The 26,215-nt window shown below is 43.8% G+C and overlaps 1 protein-coding gene across 1 annotated transcript in view; it reads left to right on the forward strand.

Moving 5' to 3' along the window:
- The first annotated feature begins 17,925 nt into the window (after nucleotides 1-17,925).
- LOC144769407 (uncharacterized) overlaps nucleotides 17,926-26,215 on the forward strand; it is a 50,961-nt gene continuing 42,671 nt past the window's right edge. Inside the window, exons 1-2 of the mRNA XM_078653497.1 lie at nucleotides 17,926-18,119; nucleotides 20,192-20,487. Coding sequence (XP_078509623.1) covers nucleotides 17,926-18,119; nucleotides 20,192-20,487 — 490 coding nt within the window. The remainder of the gene's footprint in view (nucleotides 18,120-20,191; nucleotides 20,488-26,215) is intronic.

Here is a 26,215-nt window from a genome sequence, read left to right on the forward strand (position 1 = left end):
GAGAAGCCTGATGGACAGGAACCTAAAGTCGGAGACTCCTGGGCACTTCTTTTGTGTTAGAAAGTTTAAAAAATGGACTCCTCACACAAAAAACAACTTGAACAGTCCACTTAAGGAGTTTTTTACTCCAAATCCTCATTCCGGGAGATTTAGATGCTTCTCGAGGAGAGAATCTTTCCCAGGTTGCAGCTGCAGTAGATGGTGTGCGTTCACTATCACGTACGGCACAAAACATCTGCCGGAAGTCTCTTGCGGGCCACTAGCAAATCTCATGGCCTCCCGAGTGGCTATGAAATATTGTGGGCACTCACAAGCACCCAGCGAGTTGCTCTGGCAAACGTGGTACAACATTTCAAGCGGGTCACAAAAAATTCCTCCAATCCATTGCGGAGTACAGAGTTTATTGGTAATATTGTGTTCTCTGCAAAACATGGAGTTTCCCAATTCCACAAGCTCTGCAACCCTGGTCTAATTTTATTAGGTTCTCTTTCAATGCAGCTGTTGCAATGGATGGTGGGTGGTATAGGATATAGGAAACAGGCGGATGCCTTGTAGGTTAACTTGAGGATTTCTTCTGCTTCACGCAGGAAGGTGATCTATAAGTAGGGTGCGTATGTCACACCTATGCAGTGGGCCTCAAACTTGTGAGCCTCTGTGTGTGTGTGTGTGTGTGTGACCATGGTTACCAACTTCCAAATATCAGGTAACAACAAAGCACCTTCACTATCAGAAAGCAAAGCCCCTCCCACTGTAATCTCCCACCAAGAGAGCCCAGTGCAGTTATAGATCTGTATAGTGTGCAGTGATCAGTGTAAGATCAAGGCACAATGGAGCCTGGTCCAGGACATACTATCAAATCCCCCCACAACAACCATGGCAAAGCAGAGGGAGAGGGGGCTGAACCCTGAGACAAGAGAAACTTTTGAAACAAATAGGACAATGCGATGCATTTGTGTTTTCTTAGTGCTATTTTTCTTTCTTAAGTCATCATGTTGTCAATGTTAGGGGTGGTGCTAGTAAACTCCATGCAGCAGTGGGTGGAGCTTTTGCGAAACTCCATGGTTCAAATAGAACATGGACTTACAAAACTCCATGAACTTTGCCGGTGGAATGGAGATCACCACCCACCCCTAGCCGTAGTCCAGGTGGCTGGAAATGAGGGCCAGGGTAATGGTACGTCTTGATCTTCAGGGTAGCAATTTGAATATCTTATGCAGCATGCAGAGGACGAAGAAGCAGGAGGAGAAGGAGATGGAGTTGACCTGACTTGTCAAGTTCAGTTTGATTCCTGGTTCCTAGAAGGGTCAGCAATAACAGCCAGACCTGCAATTAGTGTTGTGTGCATTCGAAAACCCTAAAATAAGGGTCTACTCACCGCCAACATTACCAACCACCTCAAAGCATTGGCCCCAGCTATGGCGAGACACCCAAAACCAGATGCCTGACCCTATGATTGGCTCCCCAAGGTGAGACACTCCCAGCTTGCTTTCCCTAGCGAGGATACCTGACCCTAAGATGGAGGCTCCTCCCTACCCCCTACCCCCTACCCCTCTCGAGTTTTGACTTTGGATCACCTCCTGTTCCTCTCTCTATTCTGGTGGAACCAGAAACGCATACATGGCTGATGCCCGGTGGAGCTATGTGATAGCTAAAGAGGAGATGGACTGTGGACTTCCCCCTTGGTTGTCACCTACCCAGCCCGACTTTGGGCAGACTCTCCTTCGTCTCTCCTTTCTATCTAACTCCTACCCCTTTACCCCACCCCCTTACCCTTCTAAACAACATTTATTTCGTCTTCTACACTCTTGAAATGTTTTTCTAGTAACTGATGTAACGTGTAGCTGAAATAATTGTATAATTTCTGTGGAACCTTATGTAAAGCGCTCTGATACCTCCAGGTCTAGCCAGCGCTATATAAAACTTTTTAATAAATAAATAAATAACATCAGAGTTCTGAGGGCCGCCATGAAACATTCCACGGGGAGCTTTTGTTTCTGAAAATCAGGACCTCTGTCTTGTCGAAGTTGAACTTCAGGCATTTGTCTTTCCTCCAATTGGCGATGTCTGTCATGCAGTTGTGGAAGTTGGGTTTGGTGTTGTTGGTGTCTTAGGAGAGGGAGAGGATGAGTCCTGTGTTGTCAGTGTAAGATATGATGCTGAGTTCATGGGTTTTTGGGAGGCTTCCCAGAGGTGTTAAAGAGGCTAAGTCTGGGTGAGAATCCTTGGGGTACTCCACAGATGTTTTTCTTCGGTTCGGACATGAAGGGGGAAGGCAGACATTTTGCATTCTCCCAGTGAGGAAAAAGAGATCCATATAAAGTGGCTCCTTGGATGCCTATGATGTGCAGCCTTTTGATGAATGTGTGAGTGATGGGATACCATATTGAAGGCTGTGAAGAGGTCTAGGAGGATGAGAGCTGCAGTTTCTCCTCTGTCGAGAGGGATTGGATGTCATTGGTAGATTTTTAAAATTTCTTCAGAGGTTTATATAGCGCAAACTTGACCCAAAGATGTTGGGTATCACAGAGCTTTACATGAGCACCAGTTGTGTTACATATGAACACATTCTTTATTTTTTTTTGGTAGGCATGGAGAAATTAAGTGATTTGCCTAGAATCACAGGATGTTGAGCGTCGTTGCAGAGACTTGAACACGGTTCCTCAGATTTGAGGTTGACCGCCCGCCGTTCAGCTACATCCTCTCCCGAAACCATTGCAGAGGTTCCATTCCAGATGTGAGGAGAGTTTTTAGTTGATAGCTTTTTCCAATACTTTGGCCAGGAGCAGAAAGATCAGTCAGTAGTTGTTGAGTTTGCTGGGGTGTGCAGATGGTTTATTTAGTAGGTAATTGGATTCTGCTTGTTATCAGTCCTCAGGGAAGATGGCCATGGCAGTTGAGGTATTGAAAAATGTGGTGGATATGTGGCTGATTCTGATATCACATAGGTTGAAGATGTAGTGAGGGCATGGGTCAGTTGGACCCCTCAGTGGACTGAGCTCATGATGGAGGCCATGTCCTCCAGATGGCGCTGGCTCCATTCATTAGTCAAATGTCTGTGGTGGAAGTGCGGTTCTTGTGTTGCTTGAAGAAGTCAGTGGTCTTTGGCTGGTGTTTGAGATTTCTGTAGATGCTGGCAATCTTGTTGTGAACGAGATTTGCAAGGTTTTGGCAGAGTTCCTGTTAGGGGAAAATGTTGGTTGTTGCAAATAAGGGGTTAGATAACTCTTTGACGATGTTGAAGAGTTCTTTGCTGTTATTGGAGCTTGAGTTGATGCATTAGGCTAAGGCCTTTTTCATTTATTCTTTCAACTGACTGTAGAGGCTGAGGGTTGTCCAGAAGGTGGTATTGTCGGTTGTGTCCTTGCTGGTGAACCATCTCCTTTCCAGTCATTTCCAGTGTCGTTTAGCGGGTCTGAGGTCTTCAGTATACCAGTTAGCCCACTTGGTGGACCTTCTGTGGGTGTTGTTGCAGATGAGAGCTACACTGTGGACACAGTTGGTGGTCTAATTGTAGAAGTTTCTGATGTTGTGGTCTAAGGTTTCAGATGAGAGGGGGTGGGTGGTGTTGAGGGCATTGATCCATGTGTCCTTTGAGATTTTGCTCATGTGGTTGAAGAAGTTGGGCAGACTAGGGGTGAAGGTCCGTGAACTGTAGATGTTGAAGATGGAGTGGTCCGTCCAGGTGAGTTCCATGTTGAAGCTGTACCTAATGCAGTTGCTTGCGATGAAGATGGGGTTCAGCAAGTGGCCTCTGGCGTTTGTGGGTTTATGAACGAGTTGGGTGAGTCCAATGTTGTTCAGGCTTTCGAGACGGTTGGTAGTGTTGATGTCATTGTTGTCACTGAGATGGAAGTTTAGGCTGCTAAGGAAAATGTAGTTGTTGTGAGTCTATGACGAGGAGAGCAATGAAGTTGGTGATAAAGTTTTAGAAGGCTGGAAGTGGTTCTGGGTGACAGTAGGCGAGGGTGCTCTTAATGGAGTTTTTGCTGTCTGTTTGGAGTCTGAAGTTGAGGTATTTCATGGTTGGGGTGATGTCGTAATTTGTCGAAGTGCATTGGGCGGATTCCTTGTGTGTGATGATGATCCCTCCACCAAGTTTGTTGATGCAGTCAGAGTGAGTGATCTTGTATCCTTTGGGTATTGCGGTGACGATGTCAGGTGCAGAAGTGCGATTGAGCCAGATCTCAATGAGGAAGAGGATATCAGATGTGAGAGAGGAGAGAGGTCCCCAATCCGTCTGGTATGTTTGCATATTGATGATACACAAAAGAGGCCTGAGGAGGTTTAAAGACCGACAGGGGGCGACTCCCTTCATAACAAATACAGCAAAACAAACAAGCACCCCTGGATCTGCATGAAAATGGCAAAGTTCGCGGGTGTCCCTTTTTAAAGGATGGTTTTCCTCACCCATCGTGGGTGGCATGCATCATCATCTGGAATCTCCTCGTACTGCTAACCTAGTCAAAGAGCGGGCTACAAACCCTCACTGAGATGTAGGAGCTCAGGGATGTATTTCAAGGTAGGTGTGAGGTATTCTAAAACCTTTAGATCAGCGGACGTGGAGGGAGTATGTGAGGATAGTAAGGGTGAAGCTAAAACTAACTCCCTGGTATGCTAAAGACAAACTTTAATGGGACATCTAGGGGTCAGGATTAAGAAGGCGTGGGCTATGGCAGAAAGATTCAACCTGGCATGGTCTCTAGATGGCTGACATGTTTCAGCCTAATTGCCCTCAGTGGAGGTGACGTGGCTTTCTTGAGGGCCAAGTGATGTGTGAAAAAATGTGTAAAAGTAAATTGAGCCTCAATACCAAATCTGGTAGGTGGGATAAAAGGATACACCCAGCAAGTGGGTTACTGAACCAATTATAAGGATCTGCTGGTTAGCATCGTCCCTGTAAAGGGACAAGTGATCAAAACAGAATCGTTTTACACATTCCACATGCACACCTTAATTCACATGCTACATATATATATATATTCTTAGTGTAAAATGTGGATACTTAATGAATACAAAATAACAATTTAATGATGCTTACCCGTATTGTCAGGGGAACTAATGGCAGCGCACCCTCAGCGCACGCTCTCAAGATGGCTCCCAAACCATATATTAGGAAGGGGGCAAAAAAGATTGACTGTGGTGTACAGTCATACATATACATACTAAACAGTTGACTATATATGCTTGAGAGTAGTGTGCAAAGGACGGTTCAGGGCTCTTATTGCAAACCAAACCAACGGGCTACAATACAAAAATACACTTAAAATGTCCCAACGGACAGTGTGTTGATACCTTAATATAGGAAGGCAATACTAAATGTTTGAAGTCAATGGAAAGGCCTATGTTTTTGCAGTCCTGATTGATAATGGACTCAAAATGAGTGCAGTAGAAAACATTACACCCACATAACCTGGGAGGTGCAGTCTGGCAATGAACAGATATCCTTATGCGTAGCCCATTTGGGTAAACTTGTTCACAGTGTCCCCATGCCTTTAGTCCAGGTGGTATCAGAACATGCCTGGAGTAGTATTGGGCCGGATCTGTCAATGGGAAAACAACAAAACTGCCACATCCAATTATGAACAAGGGGCCAAGTGCCTTATGGACATGTTGATGGGATTAGCCTTCAGTGGATACATTTTCCCTACAAGAAGAGAAAAGGCCATGTTAACATATTCCCCCACAAATCTTTTATCAGAAATAATACAACCAGATCCCCAATGGGGGAGAGCAACAGTCAGTCCATATAAATAGAAATGGTAATGTCCAATGCTGGCCTGGATTGGTGTAACTATGGTTGACCCCAGAAAGGAGCGAAATGCCCAAGTTATGGCAATCACTTGGGATTGATTAAACAGAGCTATAATTGCAACCCACCCCGTAATGGCTGTAATTCAGATAGATATACAGATAAAATATAAGAGCAACAAAGTGGAGCCTGTCTCAAGGGCAGAGTGATCCTGACCAGTCTGTACAACCGGAACGAAGATGTATTTAATTTAAACTGAATTTTATTTTTTGTACTCCTGGTTACTCCTAGGACATAGAGAGATGCCAAAATACTAGCAGTTTTTTAGAATTAGTGAAGGGGGCGGCGAAAACCAACACCCTTTCCATTAAAATGAGGAGTCTAAGATAGCCAAATGGTGTGATAATGCCCACCTCGGGGGCAAATTGCTCCTGACCGATTTGTGAGACTGGCACGAAAAAAGAGCTCAGTCCGGTACTCTCCATATAATGCATCTGGCTCAATCTAAGCTAAGCTAAGCCTTGGAGGCTAGAAACTGACAAGGTCCAAAGAGACTCAAGCGGAATTCCTAGAAACCAAGAAAGGACTCCGAAACCATCTTTTAATGAGCGGTAGGAGACAGCTTGGAAGCCATAGGTACAAGATCACAAGTAATATTGGAATTGCACAATAGAAATTGCACAGCAAGGTGTTAAAGAGGACTGAAAATGAATCTCCCAAACAAACGTGTGGGTATATCATCTCAAACCTCCAAATATTTTGAGAGAATGAACCGAAAATTGTTATAAAATGAAAGGCAACAATAGAGTAGAGGTAAAGACGTATATGCGTCAAATAACATGACCAAGATGGCTCGACATGTGTGGCAAACAACTTAGGTGCCATAAGCAGCGTCTCCCAGGATATGTGTGTGTAATCTTTTCGAGTGAACTCATTTTGTGTCCATTATCAATCAGGGCTGCCGCAATTTTGGCCTTTCCATTGACCTCAAACATTCTGTATTGTCTTCCTATATTAAGGTATCAACACACTTTCCGTTGGGACATTTTCAGTTTATTTTTGTACTGTTGCCCGTTGATGTTTTTTGCAATAAGAGCACTGAACAGTCATTTGCCCCCTACCCTTAAGCATATAGTCAACTGTTTTGTATGTATATGTATGACTGCACACCACAGATAACGCCTTCTGCCCCTGTCTTAATATATGGCTTGGAAGTCACCTAAAGTGCAGACCCCGAGGATGTGCTGCCATTAGTTCCCCCGACAATACGGGTAAGCATCATGAAATTGGTATTTTGTATTTAATACGTACCCATATTTTACACTAAGAATATATATATATGTGGCATGTGAATTATGGAGTGCGTCTGGAATATGTAAAAACTTTCAGATTTTTAAACAATTAGTTTTATCTATACCCTCACTATCCTCACATACTCCCTCCACGTCCGGCACATCTGAAGATTTTAGAATAACTCCCAACTACCTTGAAAAAACATCCCTGAGCTCCTCCCTCTCAGTGAGGGGGTTGTAACCCACACTGAGACTAAGTTTGTGGTGCGAGGAGGTTCCCAATGATAAAGCATGCCACCCACGGGTCGGTGAGGGAACCCGTCCTTCAAAAGGGGACTCCCCGCACTTCGCAGTTTCCATTCAGACTCAGGTGTGCTAGTTTGTGTTGCCATGTTTGCATATTGAACATGTGTTGAGATGGGCATGTGCAAGTTGATGTTTTGTTCAAGTGATGTCTGTGGTGTGTTTGGGGTGGGGTTGGTCAGTGGGCTGATGTTTGTGCTGTGGCAGGTGTAGTGACAGTGGGTGCAGGTGAAAGATCCTACCATGGATCATGGGTTGGTGCAGTGGTAGTGTTTGTTTCAGCGTCCAGGGTTCAGAGTGTAGAGCTCGGTGATGATGTATCTGCAGGGACAGGGGTCTTAGTCCTGGGCATGGTCCAGGCACAAACAGGTGCAGGCAGGCTTGCCTTTAGCATGCCTTTGGTACACCAGAGTGCAGTCATGCTGTGGCCTGCATTAAGTAGGTCCTAGGGAGGCAAAGCTTCTGTTAGCAGGAATAATGGTGAGTGGGAAAACCCAGTTGGGAAAACCTGGGTAGCGGTGGTGTCACTGGATCAGGCCTGAACAAGCAGGAACTGGAGGCCATAGATAAGTGGCAAGCTGGGTGCCCAGGTGCCTAGACTTACACATTTGTCTATTTTATCACCACTCTCCCTTAAAGTGAAAGTTGGGATTTCCTTGGGTTTAGCAAGACCCTCTTAGATGCTCCAATAAATAAAGAGCAGGAATAAATCAGTCTTCCTTCAATATTGGCTCATGCCACAGCAACTCTGTTATTTTCTGACAAGTGACAGTAGTAATTTAACCAATGTCGTAATATAGTAATTGCAGGCTTTTGCAAGATAGTTGTTGTGGTGTTCCTTGGTAAGGTAGTTAGTTAAAAACAATTTGGATCCTAATATCCTATCAAACTTCAGACCTATCGCTCTGCTCCCAGGTGCCTTTAAGTTTATCGAAAAATGTGTTACCTCTCAGCTTTTGCAATCCCTGCATACTAATATTACGCAGGATAACGATATCCTGTGGGAATCCCATCAACTTATTATAAAACCCTGTCCTACATGCAGATCTAGCAAATTATATAAAGGGTCCATACGCATTCTAAATTATACAACGTGACAAAAGAACCCTGTGGGACACTGCAAGAAGACAAGGCAGTAGGTGCACACTCTTAATTCCTCAAAACCATGAAGGTTCTATGTACAAATAAGGCCTAACGCTATTTAAGGGATGCCAGCATGAGTCCAGCCATCTGTTGGAGTTGATAGAATAGGTTTTCATGATAGATGGTATCAAAGGCAGCAGGGAATAGAGGAGCATTAAAAGTGCAACCTCATCTGTTGCCCTGGGTATCTTTTCTCTTATCAGTAATTCAGCTGCCTGTCTGCTCCTGCTAGCTCTGACTGGAGCATCCCCAATAGCCCATGCTGCTACAGCTGTAAAGTTAATTGAGTGGTCACTGCTTTCTTCAAGATTTTTGCAAGGAAGTGTGTTCCAGCATTTGGCCTCCAGCTACCTGAATCCAAAGGATCCAACAATGGCTTTTTTAGAAGAAGAATCATCCATGATTATTTCAAACAGTTTAGAACATGACCTTTAGTGAGTTGCCTATTAATAATCTCAGTGATAACTGGAGCTACAACCGGGAGTGGGTAGTTCTTGGTTTGATGGACAGGGTTTACCCAAGCTTTGTGTGATATTCATCGCTCCAATAATAGCTGAAGTTACTCCAGTAGGTGAAAAGGAGGGAGGCATTGGAAAGATAAAGAAGTTAGCAGATCCCCTTTGAGGACTGATGCCTTCATGAATCAAGCTAATTTTCTCCACAAAGAAAGCTTCAATTTGTGATGTAGAGTGAGCATCTTTTTCAATCTCAAAAGACTCAGGAGCTGAAACTTCCCTAAGTATCTCAAAAATCTCACTGGTGCTGTTTCCTGATGTTTTTCCTTGGGCATTAAAGTAGACAACCTTTGCAGCTTCCATACTGCTTCAATAATATTGTCTCATAAACTTTACATTTTCCTTGTATACCACAGGTTTAGATTGTTGCTATTTTGTGTTGGCAGGGTGTAACTGTGCTTGGATTAGGCATAGAGCCTCATCATACCAACATTCTAATGGACAAGAGACTCCCTGAGATTGGCTTGAGAATCGTTCACTTCCTTCTAACAGGCTTTGTACATTTCCACCCATTCCTCAATTCGTGATTGGGAGTGTTGGTCGAACTGGTCCAACAACAGGTGTTGTATAGCCTAAGGAGAGAGAATTGTCTTTTACATTTCCTGATCTTTTTAAAGCAGCCTGGCTGGTTAAGCATTGGCCCTTTGAGCCCTATAAAGCCAGAAATAATCACATGGTCGGCCCTTGGTAGCAAGTCTTTATGAGGTTTGCTGGAGACAGGCTTTCAGAAGTCAAAAGTGTGTCAGCAGTATGACATTTATCTTGTGTAGGAGAATGCACTCATGTTAAGGCCAAGAGGCTTCAGTTGGATAACAAAGGATAGCATGTCATTAGAGTTGGCCCACAAATTGATGTCACCCACCACTAAAGATATTAGGCTAGAACCTGCTAGAAAGTCATCCTCAAATAAAGAACTATGTTTTGGGGCTTTAAAAAAAAGTTTAGATCAGGTCGGGCTTAGACCTGTGCAAAATTGTCAAGTGGATTTGCATAATTTGCTGAAATTACGTAAGTGTACATTATGCAAAATGCACAAAATGTTGGAAATTACAACAGAGTGGAATTTTACACACTTTTTTGCTGCAGAGAACTGGTTCGGGTAGGAAATATCTTACAGGAGACAGGTACAAGCATAAAATGTATCACAAATTTGTTTTTCTCTATAAACAAATATCTTTGCTGTTATCTACGGTGACTTTTGAAAACAAGGTATAGCCTTGCATTCATTGTTCACTCGAGATACCCTCTTGATTTTGAATAATTTACACATCATTTGAAATAAATTTCCTGATATTCCACATAATTTTGAAAGATTTACACAATTCCACTCATTGAACTGGCTACTGTTTATAGGCATTTGCACATCATGCTATTCGCAATTAAAGATGCACTGCCTCCTTTTTAAGAGCGTGGTGGACCAGGCCCTTTCTGCAAGGTCACCCCAGATGTTTGCCTACCTTTGCTAACTTTGTTGGCCTTTAGGACTCTTTTCCTGCTAACCAGTTGGCAAAGTGCTTGTGCTCTCTTCCAGCAACAAGGTAAAATTGGGCTAAACCTGATTAATACATGTAATTTACTTGTAGGTATCTAGTATATGGATGGTGATGATTTGTGTGTATGGGAATGTGGACAATTTTAATTTGATGAGGCAAACTTTGTTCATGTTAATAGAGTGATTAAGAACTAAGTTTTGAAAAAAAACCCAAAGAGCAAAGTCTACAATTAGCAAGAGTTTGTATTAAAATAAAGGAGAGCTGAATTTGTATGTTTTATTTAAAGAACAAGAAGAAGTGTGGAGTTGCCAAGTACACCCAGGCTGGGCTTGAACTCTTCCTCCCATACCGACCTCTGAACAATGGTGTACGGGGATCCTGAATCTATCGCGATTCTTATCTTCACTTCTCCTATCAGCATGTCCGCACGCGGTTTGTCAGAGCGCTTGCTGTCTATGCCCAACACCTGCTACTCAATGCATAACACCTGGTCTTCCTTATCCGATTCCTCGCCAATTTCTTCTTCTGGCTGCGATTGTGCTATGTATTTCACTACTGATTTCTTCTCTTTTCTTCGACATACTTTCTCGTAGTGTCCTATCAGTCCGCAGAACATGCATTTGGCACGGAAGGCCGGGCAGCGTTTGTCCTGGGCTGCATGGTTCGCACTTCCGCATCTGTAGCACGTGGACTTGCTGTGCGCGAACTGCTTTCCAGATTGTACTGGTTTTCCCGCCCATTTGTTAGTTCGTCTATTGTCTCCAGGCGCCATCTTATGTCTGCCTGAGGGCTCAGCTTCATCCACCTTGTTGACCATGATCTTTTGCGCGTTTTCCTTCTTTGCCACTTTAGCACAGCGCTTTGAGAGCTCGGCTTTCTTCACCATCGCAATGACTTCCTTAAGTGTCGCTTCTCCGTGAGCCCACAACTTATCTTGTACTGTCTTATTGGTGGTGTGCATTACGATTTGATCTTTAATAAAGTCATCTCGGAGGGTCCCGTACTTGCACGTGATCGCTAGTCTTCTCAAAGCTGCAACGTAGTCGTCAATCGACTCTCCCTCTCCTTGCTTCCTCTGTTGGAAGTTGAACCGATCAATGGAAACACATACCGCTGGACGATAGTGTGTGTCTAGGTCCTCTAGGGCGTGCTTAAAGACATCCACGTCGTCTGCTTGCCGCGGCGCAGGCACTATGTTCGTAAACACTCTTATCCCCTCGGGCCCAGGTTGTGTAGAAGTATTCGTTTCCTTCTCGCGCTGGAGAATTCTTCCCCGGTTTCATCTTCTAAGGCTTCAAGGTAGTTCTTGAAATACTAATAATACTAATGAAATTCCCCCGTGGTCAAGTTATAGCTTCTAATATGGCAAAAACTCACAACATTAGGCCAAAATCCTTCAAATCAATACAGATACAACAATAATCTCTTCTTTCATTTTACATATTTTATTTCTTTTTTCATTAGTTTATCAAAAAGGATTTTTTCATTTTTTTGATTCTTTACTTATGTACATATTTTTTCACAAACATTGATATAGATCCCATTCATTAAAAATTACAGTGTAAATACAATGTGATGAGAACATAAAGTACTTAACAATAAAACTTAGCACCCTGTCTGTCACACACCAACAAACATACACCCTGTCTCATTCATACCACTCAACCCATTTACAAACTCAAAAACCCATTACAACGGCTGAGGTAGCACTGATATTATTTGTGCAATATCCACGCCAGGTCTACGCGCGTTTCGGCGGAATCAAACCACCTTCCTCAGGACCAGACCAGAAAAAGTTTCACTCTGATCTCTTTGCGTGTGTGCAGGGTACCTTCGATTCAAGAACACCTGACTGTGTCCAGTTTCTTTTGCATATGGCTAATGCTTTTTCCTTTATTGATGGTTATAAAGATTTTTTTTTTTTGCCCCAAATATATTCAAAGGATATGTTTGCGGGGACTCTTCTCGATTTTAATATATGTCAGCAATTGGTGCGATTGACGTTGTCTGGGCTTCAACTGTTGTTTATTCCCAGTTGTATCTCACGTGTGTCCCTAATGGGCAGTTCTTTCTTTTCAAGTATGGGAGCAGACGAAGCACCTGTTTTTCTGTAGTTCGTGTTTCTGCCACGATAAGTTTCTTTAAATTCTCAACTCTTGACCGTTATATCGGGACGCAGCATGAGAGACGAGGCGGGAGAACCATGCATGTCGGCTTGAGTAACGTGACAAGACTCTGCCCATGATAGGCGGACGTGAGGTCCACGGTGGAGAACCACTTCACTCCCCTCGTTTTGGCCAACATTTCTTTGATCCGGGGCAGCGGAAATTTCTCTACCATCAGGCACTTGTTCAACTCGCGCAAGTCCACGCACAGACGTACCTTGCCGTTGGGTTTCCTGGCCACTACTAAGGGAGCTAACCACTCTGAGCTGTCTATGGGCTCGATTATTCCTTGTTTTTCTAGCCTGCGCAGTTCTTGTTGCACCGCTTCCCTCACTGCTATGGGAACATTTTGGACTTTGTGGGACACTGGCCGGGAGTTCTACTTAAGTAGGATCTTATGCATGAACTTCTCCAGCTTTCCAACCTTCCCTCCGAACACTTTGTCTCTTCTTACTCTCTCCAGGTCCGGCCAATTTTCTCCGTCTGTCAGCAATACTTGCTCCGCACCTCCTGGGTCCCGCTTGATTCCGAGGTCTCCTTGATCCCTCCATCCCAAAACCGAGGGACCTTTCTCTGCCACGTACAGTTTGCATGTGGCTGTTCTTCCTCTAAATTCGAATTTCAGGGTCCTGTAACCTACCATGGGGATCGGGTTGCTGGTGTACGATACTGGCCGTATGTCGGGTGGTTCCAATTTGGGACCCAGGCTGGGCTTGAACTCTTCCTCCCATACCGACCTCTGAACAATGCTGTACGGGGATCCTGAATCTATCGCGATTCTTATCTTGACTCCTCCTATCAGCATGTCCGCAGTTGTAGTGCACACTAAAGTTGTCTCCAACTTGAGCTGCATTGTTGGTTTGGAGACATCAGGCACAGTGGAGTCCGGGAGTCTGTGACTGTAGAGGAGAGGAGCAGAAGAGCACAATGCTGCCGGCTGCAGGTATGCTTTTTTCTTTTATTTCTTTTTTTATTTTGTTGTCTCCTCAACTCATTCTCCATCTCCCCCGCTCGCAACTCTTCCACAACACCAGCTGCCCCTGCTTATTTCATATCCAGCTTTTGAATGTGATTCCACTTCTTGAATGTTATTCAGAATAAATGCCATACTCAGTCTAGATATCTCTGCTTGCCTTTGAGACATCCTAACAGTGAGAGGGAAAATCTTGAGACTCCAGAACAGCTGATCCAACACTTTACCCCTGTTCCTGTAGTGCCTCCTTGTACTCTCCAATACTGAGGTGCTAGACCCATCAGCCTCAGTTTTTCTTGTCAGCAAATCCTTCACAGTTGTTTCTTTCATGCCTTCTGAAAGATCGATGCATGTATGATTATTTAGTTAATCAGTTTGGTATCCAGTGTACATGATAAATATGCATTTTAAAGTTTCACACCTAAAGACTTCACTCAGGAATAGTGTGCCAACTACAGACATTCATTAATGTTACATGTGGTGCAAGCATTCAAAAGTCCAACTAGTTCTGTGTAAGCTTGGGGGCATTATGGGGGTGTTAATATGCATGGCTCTTTCAGAAAGCTAATACTGCCCACATTTCCTCAATGTATTTAACAACGTGCATGAGTCCCACCTCCCTAATGCTAATCAGCTTGTTGGCCTGTTGGAGACAACCCATTCTCAAATAGGAAGGGTTCACTAAGGAAAACCTTCCCCTTTAAAAAAGGTGGAAAATGGGGGAGTGGCTTGCAGCCAACCAAGATGGCCGCAACATAGAGGAGCTTCGAGGCTGAGACCAACTCCCCTCATAAATCCGGGCACAAATCCGTTTATTATATCATCCCAGAGCTGATATCTATATTGCAGAGGTGAAGCGGATCCGGATGTTCCCGGTCTGAGGCCTCTCCGTTCCCGGACCATTGAGTGACATCGGGCGAACCACTGCGGCCTGTCTGCACGTCTCAGGCCGCAGGCTCAATTTTAAAGGTGTCCCGGCATGCGTACAATATGACCGGCTGAGCGCGAGGACAGTGCGACCCTGCATATCGGAGGTGAGAATATACAGCGGAGGCACCCATTATCAGCACAGACGGAGACCGCCTGCGAAACAGAGTGACGGTGTGAGAGTTGCCCCCCCCTGGTACTTCTGGTGACAAACAGCAGGCATTAATACAACGTACTTACAGCGAGAGTGAAGACCAGCACTGTGCAGGGCCTGGGGGCAGCACCATTGAGGGTCACAACAACATACATGCAGGACATTCATAGCACACCATGCAATGCAATGGCCACTTGTGGGGGCTTGAGTGAAGGCGAGAAGAGCTCCGGTAAGTGAGGAGAAGGGACAGTCTCCCTAAAACTACAAGGCGCTCAGATGGATGGTAAAATATATGGCACACCCGTCTCAGACGGCTCCAGGCGGGAAGGCTCGGGGAGCGAGACTGGGGTAAACTTAACAGCAAGCCAGCGGTGTCAGAGAGGCCTAGCAGTGGGAGAGGGACCCCTGCCACCGGGAGACACAACGATATACCCGCCGAACTCCCACTAAGAGCCATGCAGTACGGTGCACATTCCTAAGGGCCTGGGGTGAGCGGCGACAAGAGATACCCCAGCATGTGAAAGAGGAAGGGCTGCCCCCCGGCATTGTTGAGTGCCTGGTACATCGACAGCACAAACGATATCCCCATTTTGCATGATCCATGGCAGGAAAGGACCGTAAGTCAACGCAGAGATACACCAAGCCACGCAGCAGCGCAAATGTAAGGCATATATAATTTGGGGCGAAACATAAACAACAAAACAAAAAGAAAAGTAATTACAGCACGAGACCAGTGCCTCAGGACATTGCGGAACGGACACAGAGACCCCTTGGTGCCGGCCTACAAGCTATACAGTCCATATAAGTCCACGACGACTCAGTGGAAGTGCTGTAAAGAACTGTAGAAACTGATCCTTCCATAATGAGCGGCGCCGCTCGCAGTAGTTGCTGTTTGACCCTGGTGTTTTTTGGGACATTATCTCACCGCTGAAGATGACCCTGGTGTTTCTTGGGACATTATCTCACCGCTGAAGTTCCCCCTGGACTCTGGTGCTACGGAAGGATCGCCGGGACGGGACTGCGAGGACCAGCAGCCCCGTAACTCCGCGCAGCTGTGTGCCTCTTCCCGCCCCCTGCCTGTACGTATTTATTTGGGTGGGATAACCTCTGTGTGGTATGTGCGCGGGCGTGCACCGGGAGAAGCCTGGGACAAGGGCGGGGCAGTCTAAGGCCGTCAAAGGCCGAATGAGGCTGGGCTGGGCCACCCCCCCAACGCGAGACCATCAAAGTGAGACATTACGATTTTTCCTTTCTAAACTTTATGAACTCTAGTATGCATTACAGTAGGTCTGGATGAATTATTGTACAGCTGCACTGTCACCAGCAATCTTTAAGCTCCCCTAAAATATTTTTCCAAGCGTAAATAGGAATGGCACTTCCCTCAGGGAAAGGGAGGAAGGCTGTGTCAGGTACCATTGGGGGGACAGTTACTGGAACTTTGGACCAGTTTATAACTAGAGCTGCAGTCGTATTAGAACACGAAATAGCACTAACTGAAAAAAGATTATCACTAGAACCATTATTTTCTAAGCGATCATCATTGGGCACTATTAGGGCAGCTGTAACACCAGAGCAGCTATCTATCCATCAAGCTAATGGTGTTATTCGCTAGGGAACCAGCATAGAGTCGGCTGGGTCTGAAGGGTCTGCTGCTTGTACTTCATTAAATACTACTAAAGATAGTACACCATCCGTAGGAAACAGGCGGGTAGAATCGAATATCACTACCACCCCTAGTGTAACCACTGAGTCAAGACCTAGGAAAGGCACTAAAGCCCAATCGAAAAATGGTAAAAGTAAGCGTGGGGGAGGCACACAAAAGGGAAGATGCGCTAAAGTTACTAAAACTACTACACCTACCAAATTGTTTCCCATCATTGCGCATCCTCAACTACCTATTATAGACCTTAGTAATCGAACAACCCAGCAACCACACCATCCCTCGTTGGTAAAACAAATTCCTGATGGCCTTCTGGAACAAATAGAGCAGTTAATGAAATCACTGATGCTACCCATACTAGAAAGGATAAAATTAATAAATGAGAACTTGGGGAAGTTAGAAAGAGTTGTAATGGCTAACTTTAATATACTGGAAAAAGCTGTGAAGAGCATACAGGGTTTTGGTATTCCATCACAAATTAGAATGGTCCCGGACCCAAAAAGTGTCATAATAGATACCCCACAAGAAAAGGTAATTAGATCGGATGGACGACAAAAACCAACTTGTACCGAGAGTACCACAGATACAAGAAAGACAACTCAATATAGTAGAGAGGGAGCAGAAGTGACTGGTAGGGACGTCAGAAAGGAGTTGGCAACCTCTGAGCTGGTCGGAGCAATAGCTAATAAAGGGAAAAATGTACTAGACAAAGAGGATGGGAAAACGAAGCACCCTTGCATTGATCTACCCCCAGAGTCTGTACCGTACATGGTGATATTGACAGGGGTTCCTGGGATCCAAAACGATAAACCGGAAACCCATATAGAGCTGAAAAATAATGTTATCTTTTGGCTTAATAGCAACAGATCACTCCCAGCTTATACAAACGCTGAGATTCTATATGTAGAAAGGGTGAGCTGGCTGGGTCGTAGATCGAAGGATCTAGTGGGAGACTGCATAATTGTGAACTTCAGGGACCCTAGGGTGGTAAGGTTCATATGCTATGGGACAGAGAATAGAGGTGATGGTGGAATTCTAACCTTTGGTCTAAGTTATTTCTATCCCTGCCCATCTTCTGGTCCGTCATTTATTCCATCAAACAGGCGAGAAATGCAATTTAGACGTCCAAATATTGCATGTAGGCAAGAGTTTTGCCTCCCCCTGTTTAATCACTTTGAGACACTTTGTGGATTGGAGGAGGTGGATTGACTGGGGCCTAGCTATAATGGCATCACCTTAGATCGACACATGGTAAATGATAACACTAATCAGGAAAAGGTAACCAATAGAGGCAGTACAAGTAGGGTGGAACCCGGCATAGGCCTAGAGTTCTTTCGTAAAGATCCCCCTTGGTCCCTGATGGTATAGGTGCACCCCCTGGGAATGTCTTATTGGTTGGTACCTATTTGTCAAAACAGATCCATATCAATCCAAGGGAAAACCATGCTGTGGAAACAGCGGGGGGCATCATTACGGATACTGGTGAGCCCATGAGGAAGGATTTTGGATCCCCTGAGTATGGGTTGCATTAGCACGAGTGGGGTGTCTAATATGGCTTTCCAACAGGCCATGGTTTCTCCCCAGTTTAGTCAAGCAAGTGAAAAACACATGCTTATGTTGGTCTCCTGGAACATCACAGGTTTAAAGAGCAAAACATCCATAGTTGAGTGGTCAGATCTGGTGGAGGAACATGATATCTGGATCTTCCAGGAGACGTGGGCTGTGGATCCCATCCACCGCCCAGGGTACCTAAACTTTCACAAAGCGGCAGTAGGAGGAAAAAAAGGTAGACCATCTGGGGGCTTAGCTATTTGGGTTAGGCAATCAATCAACTATAGACCAGTAGAAATTGTTGTAAACAGTCCAGATATTCTTGTTATAAATCTGCATCGGCCAGATCAACAAGATATCCTCATTGTAAATGTGTATATCAGAGGACAGCCAGGTGGGCGTGGTTCTAGAACCTTTTCGGAACTGGATACTCTTTTTGATTCTGTGGGGTTTGATTGCTACATGATAATCGCCGGGGATTTTAACTGTTCGTTCGAGCCTCTAAACCACGAAGGGGAAAATCTCTTGGTAGAGGAGGATGTTCAGTAGAATATTTCTCCCCTTGACCTAAAGCCAATTAAGAAGTGGACTGAATCGGCCCTGCAGTGGATGGGTTTTTGCCTGGAGCGTGGTTTTAGGGCTTTAGGGCAGCAAATGGGCGTTCCATCCCAGACAAAAACGTCAGGGCAACCTTTGATAATGGTATACACAAAAGTCGAATAGATTATATCTTGATCAAGATTGAGTATTGGTCAACACTAGTGGATATGATGATCCTGGATCGCCCAGAGAGCGATCATAATCCACTCCTACTAAGTCTTCAACTCACTGGAGGTCCCAATTGCAATAACCAAACTGAGATAGCCACTGCTGATGCCCTGCTCACTAATGACCTACGCAGGGTTCGCTGGGCTAGGATCATTGATGACCATGGGGCTCTGGAAAAGATAAGGCTGGAGGTAACATGGTCTCTGGGCATTTTGCGCTCACTTCCAACTCAGGAAGATATAAATGGGAAAATAATTTCATTACATGAAGAATTATTTAAGGGATTAAAATTTCACTTTTCCAAAATGAGTAAACCCCTAAAATCCACATGCCAACCCTCTAACAAATCATGGTATAATAAATTATGCCATGCATCTTATAGCCTATTGGCGTTAGCTATGAGGTCGAAAAACATGCCAGATATTAGGAAGGACAGGCTCAATTATCGTAATGTCCTAAATCGTGCCAAAAAAGATTGGGATGAGCAACATTGGCAAGAGCTCCTTGATGCTAGCAAGATGAAAAATCTTACTAAGTTCTGGCATATAGTTAAATGGGGAAATACACCCCATTCCCAAGTTCCTGCCAACCATATCTCTACCGAGGACTGGGTTGAGTATTTTGAGACCCAGTTTTCAGGGTTGGATTTGGAAATCGATTGCTCTCCATATGACTTACGACCCCTGCCCACCCCTCAAGTTTTAACATTCGACAGCAAAGAAGTCAAGGATGCTCTAAAGAAATGTCCTTGTGGGAAAGCCCCGGGATTGGACTGTATCCTAGCAAATCTCTTTAAATATGACCCAACTAACTGGGTGCCCTATATTGTATTTCTTGGAAATGCTATTGCAAATGGGGCATGTATTCCGGATTCATGGCGAGGTACTGAGATCCTGCCAATATACAAGAAGGGGGATCGCCCAATTCCGGGGAACTATCGACCAATCAGCTTGATTGACTCCATCCAGAAAATTGTTGCCAGGATGGTCCTGGCGAGAAGTCAGAGCTGGATTGAGCTCGAAGACGTACTGTCGCCCCTACAGGCAGGGTTTAGGTCATGCATAAGTACCATTGAGCAGGTCTTCAGGTTTTTATTGAGTTACTGGAGAGTAGTAAGTTTGGGAGGTGGCACTATCTACGCTGCCTTCGTTGACCTTAAGTCAGCATTTGATTTAGTACCCAGGGCTCTAAGTAATATAGGGATGCTCCAGGAGCCCCAAGAGCTCCTGGATATAGTGATCAAGCTACATGAAGCGAACTTCGCACAAGTTCGCTGGGGAAAGCAAAGGCAGGTCACCAACAGCGCTAAGGATGCCTGGCTTCACCCTGGGGGTGCCCAGGAGTGGACACTTCACAGGGAAAGCCAGGAGGGGTTCCACAGCGGTATGAGTATCAGCGCCAGGAAGCCGAATACATTTACCAAGAGATTTGCAGTGTCCCGGGGTGTAAGACAAGGGTCCGAACTAGTGCCAACCTTGTTTTTGTTGTTCATTAACAGGGTTGTGCAGTACTTTACAGCCTTTCCAACAGATGCCCCCTATTTGGGTGGTATTAAGATTCTGCTACTTATGTTCGCGGATGACACCCTAATACTATCAAAGACCCAGAAGGGGCTGCAGGCGGCCTTGAATAAATTTGAGGAATTTTGCCATGATAATGATTTACAGGTTAATGTAGCAAAAACCAAAGTTATGATTCTTTCAAAAACCAGACCAGTGTTTGGCCATGTTACAATGAACAATATACAGCTAGAGCAGACCAATGTCATGACCTACCTGGGGTTTGTTTTGGAGAGTAAATTAAGCTGGAAGCCCCAGATTGACACTCTATCCATTAAGTTTACCCAGTTATCAGGGTGCTTAACCAAAGAACAGAGATCCTCGCTGACAAAAAGGATAGGTCCCGCTTTAAAGATCTACAATTCCAGGATAAGTTCAGCGATTTTGTACGGCGCGGACCTCTGGGGTTTTGCGGACCTTTCCCTGATAGTTACGGTTCAGAATACATTTTTACGAAATTTAACAGGTCTTCTTTGCTCTAGTCCATTGAAGCCACTATTAATGGACTTAGGATGTCACTCAATAGAGGATGTGGCATGCTATAAGCCTGTGGCTTTATGGAGAAGGATCTGGACTACCCCTGAACTGTCACTCTTTGCAAAGGCACTCTTGGATGTTAGAACTGTCGTGGGTTCGGGTAACATCCTATGATTTCAAAAAGTAAGAATGCTCCTAGAGAATATGGGATTGCGCAATTTGTGGATAGATCCTGCCAACAACCTTTTTCCCCCCAAATATAGCCTTTAAAGATCTATATTGGCTATTAGTCCGTCAAAAATATATTGCACAATCCAATGCCTCCTCCTTGTCCGGAATGTTTCTTGAGCATAAACTTGATCCATCAATAGAAGACTATTGGGACATTATCACTAGGTCTAGTGATAGGAAGTTATATATATATATAAAACTTTATTTCGGTTTTAATTCAAAAACCACAAAAGTACGGATACAATAATATAGAAAATTCAAAGTTGTAAAAATACATGTCATAACAGGATACAGAGGTGCAAAATATAAATTCATCATTTCATTAAAAATATATATATATAATTAAATCAGGTTGTGCTTACAATTTCATGGAAAATTTCATTAAGTAAAGACCATTACAAATCCATGCATTTTCTGCATTTAACAGTTGATTTTAGAAATTCAAGGACATGGAGAATACTGTCATTGTACAAAAGTTGTAAGTACATCAAGGCTGGTCTGGTCTGAGTAAAATTAAGTTTTCTTAAAAGTGTCACCAGATAGCGTTTGCGGGGGTATTAATAAAAGCTACATAAAAATATAAAATGCAGCATATCATGCGGAGACTGTCCATCGCAGCCGCAGGGAGCTGCAACTTTACTAAAAATAGCGGTTTTAGGCCTAATAAGCAAAAGATGAAAGAGATTCAGCCTGAATCTAGTCAATAAGAATTTTTCATAAGAGGTCAGAGGGCCCATTAAATATGGCTCAATAGATGCAGATGTTTTTAGCATAACGTATTTTCTGACACTCGGCTTCTGGATCTCAATGGCTTCCCTCTGGGTCTTCCTATCCATGAGGTAGGCCAGTTTCATTGCCTCCAGGTCCCCCTTGACAATGCTACTAGGGTTTTCAAACAATTCAGAACGCCCCAATCTGGAAAAACTAGACTTCAAATATTTCATCCATGGGATAGCCAATGCATTATCCTGAGACAGACAGTCTTTCACAATTAAGTGCGTCAATGGAATATCAGGATTCAGCCAAAGTATTATCCAACAGGTCAGTGGACGTAGTGAGAAAATGTCGCTTACATATTGTGTCCCTAATTCTTCATGGACTGCTAGATTGGACGTGCCCGACGGAACACACAGGAGACGCTTCATAAAGGAGTTCTCCACAATCTGGAGCTGCTCTCCTGTGACATACCCCCATATTTCACTGCCATATTCAGCCGTGGCCACTGATTTGGCATTATATAATTGCAGCATGGCACCGGTTGTTTTTTTCCCCAGTTTGGATGCAAAATTAAAATTAGATGCTTTCACCATGACCAGCTTTCCTTTCTTTTTAAGAAGATGCGGGCCCCAATTTAACTTAATGTCAAAAAGGACCCCGAGATAGGAGAACGTCTTTGATGTGGGGATTACTGCTTTAAATAAAGTCTACTTTAAACAAAAAGTTCCTTCTGGGTTGTTGACCTACTTGCATGACAAATGATTTAGAGTTATTAATCATTAAATCCCTATCTGTCATGAAAGACTTAAAAGCATTTAAGAGAGCTTGGAGGCCCCTTTCAGTCCTCGATATGAGTACTGCATCATCTGCATATAATAGGACTGGAATACCTACCTAGCCGCCAAATCCTGTAAAACGCTATCCAGGTCATTAATATAAAAGTTAAAAAGAAAAGGAGCCAAAATACAACCTTGTCGGACTCCTTTTCTGATATTAAAATTATTTGTCACGCTCAGATCTTGGGACAATCTAACATTATCTCTAGTATTGCTATGAAGGTCTACTAGGAAGTCAACAACACCACTGTCCATCCCCTTCGCCCTCATGGACTGCCACAGCTTCCGCCTGTTCACAAAGTCAAAGGCTGAGGACAGGTCCATGAAGGCGAGGTGGATGGTACCCCTGTGAGCCACTGTGTATTTACCTAAGATTAAGAAGAGGTTAAGGCATTGGGTTGTTGTTGAGCGACCTCTGCAGAATCCATACTGGGAGATGGACATGATGTTATTTTCCTCCACCCAGGATGAAAGTCTCTGCAGTAGTATCCTTCCTATTATTTTCACATTGGAATCAATAAGTGAAATGGGTCTATAGCAATGTGGGCTACATGTATCCCCTTTTTTAATGACAGGGACAATTGTGGAGACCCCCCAAGATTCGGGGCATCCACATTGTACCGCAGCATTTAAAACAGACTCCAAAATGGGAGCCCAGAAAGAAGGCTCAGACTTAAATAAATCCGGAGGAATCCCATCTGGTCCGGGTGCTTTCCCGGCTGTTAATCCCATAATACCCTCAAGGATTTCACCCCTGTCAATTCTAATTGTATTTCCATTATTGGCAGGTGCCGGGCTGGCAGTTTCTTCCAGAGGATAGTCGTACAATTGCTCGAAATGTGCTTCCCAGTCCTCCTTGGGTATATGGCATTCAAGACCGTCACCAGTCTCCTGGACAAGAAAAGGCTTTTTCATTACACCCCAAAATTTAGAGCTATTCTTAAGTGTTTTAGGGTCCAATAACTTGTTCCAAGCCTCTACCTTTAGGGACTCCTTACGTTTAGCTAGTATTGATTTATATTCCTTCCGACACAATTGTACATTAGCCTGTTCTCTAGATTTAGCTGCTAAGGCCACCCTTAGATTGCTGGCTGCTTTAGAGCAGTCATGGTCAAACCAATTATGGCCCACAATAGCTTGGTTTTTGGCTGGTGCAGACAGCAGCTTCTTGACCTTGTCTGAAAGTGACTGAAATGCCCCAAGCACCTTCGTATGCTGTATACCTCCTTTGGTGCAGGTGATAATTTCATCTGCACACATTTCTTTAATATCTTTGTACAGCAGATCAGGGGTAATTTTAGACCATTTGAGTCTGCGCCTTCCGTCAGTTGTGCAAATTCTTCCCTGGCTGGGATTCGACCCTTCCATAGCTATCCATGGTCCCAGCAATCGCAAAGAAAGAGGATTGTGATCGCTAAATTCACTTTCCTCAAAAAAAAAAGAGTCTACAAAAGTCTGCATAGATAATGAGATTAACACATAATCAATAAATGTGCCCTTCCCATGACAGTGCCCCTGGCAGTGAGGGGCACTGAAAAACTGGTATCTGTCGGCTCATCTAAATTAGGTGGGCAGCCATATAGCCAGTTCTCCGACAGCCCTTACTCTGTCAGGTCAGTGGATACGTATGACCAGGGCAGAGACTATGTCATCAAATTATTATCCACCCGCTTTTAAATCGGGCATGCAGGGAGGGAACTCCATCGCCGACTCCGTTGCTATTGAGACAGAGTTTCCTTTCCACCAAGATCTAAATGTGGCCCTAAACCAGAAGGTAAAATCTTCAACCAGGATAAACGTGGTAGGTGCTATTCCTACTTAAAACTTTTAAATTCAAACCTTATGTTCTCCTTATGGAATTTGTGGCACTTTGGTGTCATGTTGTTTATTAAATTTCTCTAATTCAGTTTGGGATTTTTATTGTTCTGTATTCTAACTTTATTGCTGTTTTGGTACCGACTAGAAGCATTTCCCTACGTTATGTCTTTATTCTTTGTGCCATAGCCACCAGTGTGTTTGAGCTCAAGTTAATTTAGTTACTTTGAAGGTTCACCCTAACAGGATGTTAATATTCCTTGAAGTGGATAGCCGCCCACCAAAAATAATGATCAATTTCTTACTGTTTGCAATCAGAAGACTTGAGTATGAATCCTTCAGTAACACCACCTTTCTCAATTAGCTTTTTTTTAAATTGAATATATTTGAGTGAACTTTACACCATAGTGTGGTTAAAGAATATTTTTTTCAAACTTATTTTTGAGAATGAGTTTGCTAAAAATTAGATGACTTTATGGCTCTTATCTTAATCATATTAAAAGATTGCCTATACAAATATAATTATTTAAAATTGTAAGGCAAAATATTTGTATTATAAAAATTGTAAAAACAAAAGGTTTTACACATAAAGGCGATGCAATTTCATGTCATTACACCTGTTTAAAGGTGCACTGCAGCACTTATAAGCAGAATTAGTACCGCCCAGTTTTTCTGTGGACCAATTGAACTACACATGTATTGCCAATTACACATACTCAAAATACTTCAATCGTATGCACAATAATGCTTCGTGTGTGGGCAGTGATCCTAAGAAAGCAAAAGACCTCACCCTCCGTTGCACAAAAAAACAATTCATGACCTGGTCATTGATCCCTGCATTGAATTTACCGTGATATTAAATTCTATTGGAACTGCATTTTTAATTAGAATTCAATTCATCATTTTAGCTAAACAGACAATAGGTTGCTTGAACGGCTAACATTTGCTGCAGGTATTAAATTAAATAGTGAAGAGAATCACCCTGTAATTGGAGTTCAATTAGAGTCAGCACATAAAAGAGAAAAACAGAAGTGAACGTGATCCAGCAGGCTGTGATGTAATCTACATAAGGCAAATGAAATCATGAGATCGATGGAAATGTGGTTTTGTATTCAGACTGTGAAAGGAGATACACCATAAATTGCTAGATCTGAACAGTTTTGGTTTAGACAACAGACCAAATTGAAATTAAAGTAAAAGTATATGAAACGCTGCAATGTATGTTGCTTTGTGAATATGCTTCAGAGGCCAGTTATAAAAATGTGCATCGGGGTCTGTAGAACGTTAATTCAACCCAAGGTGTGAAAAACATAATTACAGTTGCAAAATGTTTTAGTGTGACATAAAACGTTTAATGTCGATTATACCTGGGTAAATATGGATATCTGCACAATGTTCACCCAAAACACATTTGCTTCTGAGGGCTTCCAGATAAAGTCCTGGGATATTATTAGAGGCACAGCGAAATGTCTCTTTTTTCGCCCCAGTGCACCTTTAAACAGGTGTGCCAGGCGCACACAGGGACAGTGCACCCTATTTTGATGAATGCACTGTCCTCAGGACAGCCACAAACTCGCACTGCTGTCTGTACAAATCATTCAGTCAAATACAAAGTGGTTGTTTCAAAGCCGCTCTGTGTTTCTTTGTACAGACTGTAACCCATCTGCAATTTAAAGAGGTGACGTCTTGGGCATCCATGGGATCCCCTATCTCCCCTCCAATGGGTTTAGCAAAAAAAATAAAAAAGTAGTGCAGTGCATAGCGCTTCCTTCTGTTACCTTTAATTGTGGAGGCATTTCAGAAGTGGAGCATGGGTGGTCACCATGGGCGGTCACCATGCATCCACCCATGGATTTTAATGCAAACCCAGGTTTACTAAAGTCTGCA

Source organism: Lissotriton helveticus, chromosome 7 (genome assembly GCF_964261635.1).
Source record: "Lissotriton helveticus chromosome 7, aLisHel1.1, whole genome shotgun sequence".
Taxonomy (NCBI): domain Eukaryota; kingdom Metazoa; phylum Chordata; class Amphibia; order Caudata; family Salamandridae; genus Lissotriton; species Lissotriton helveticus.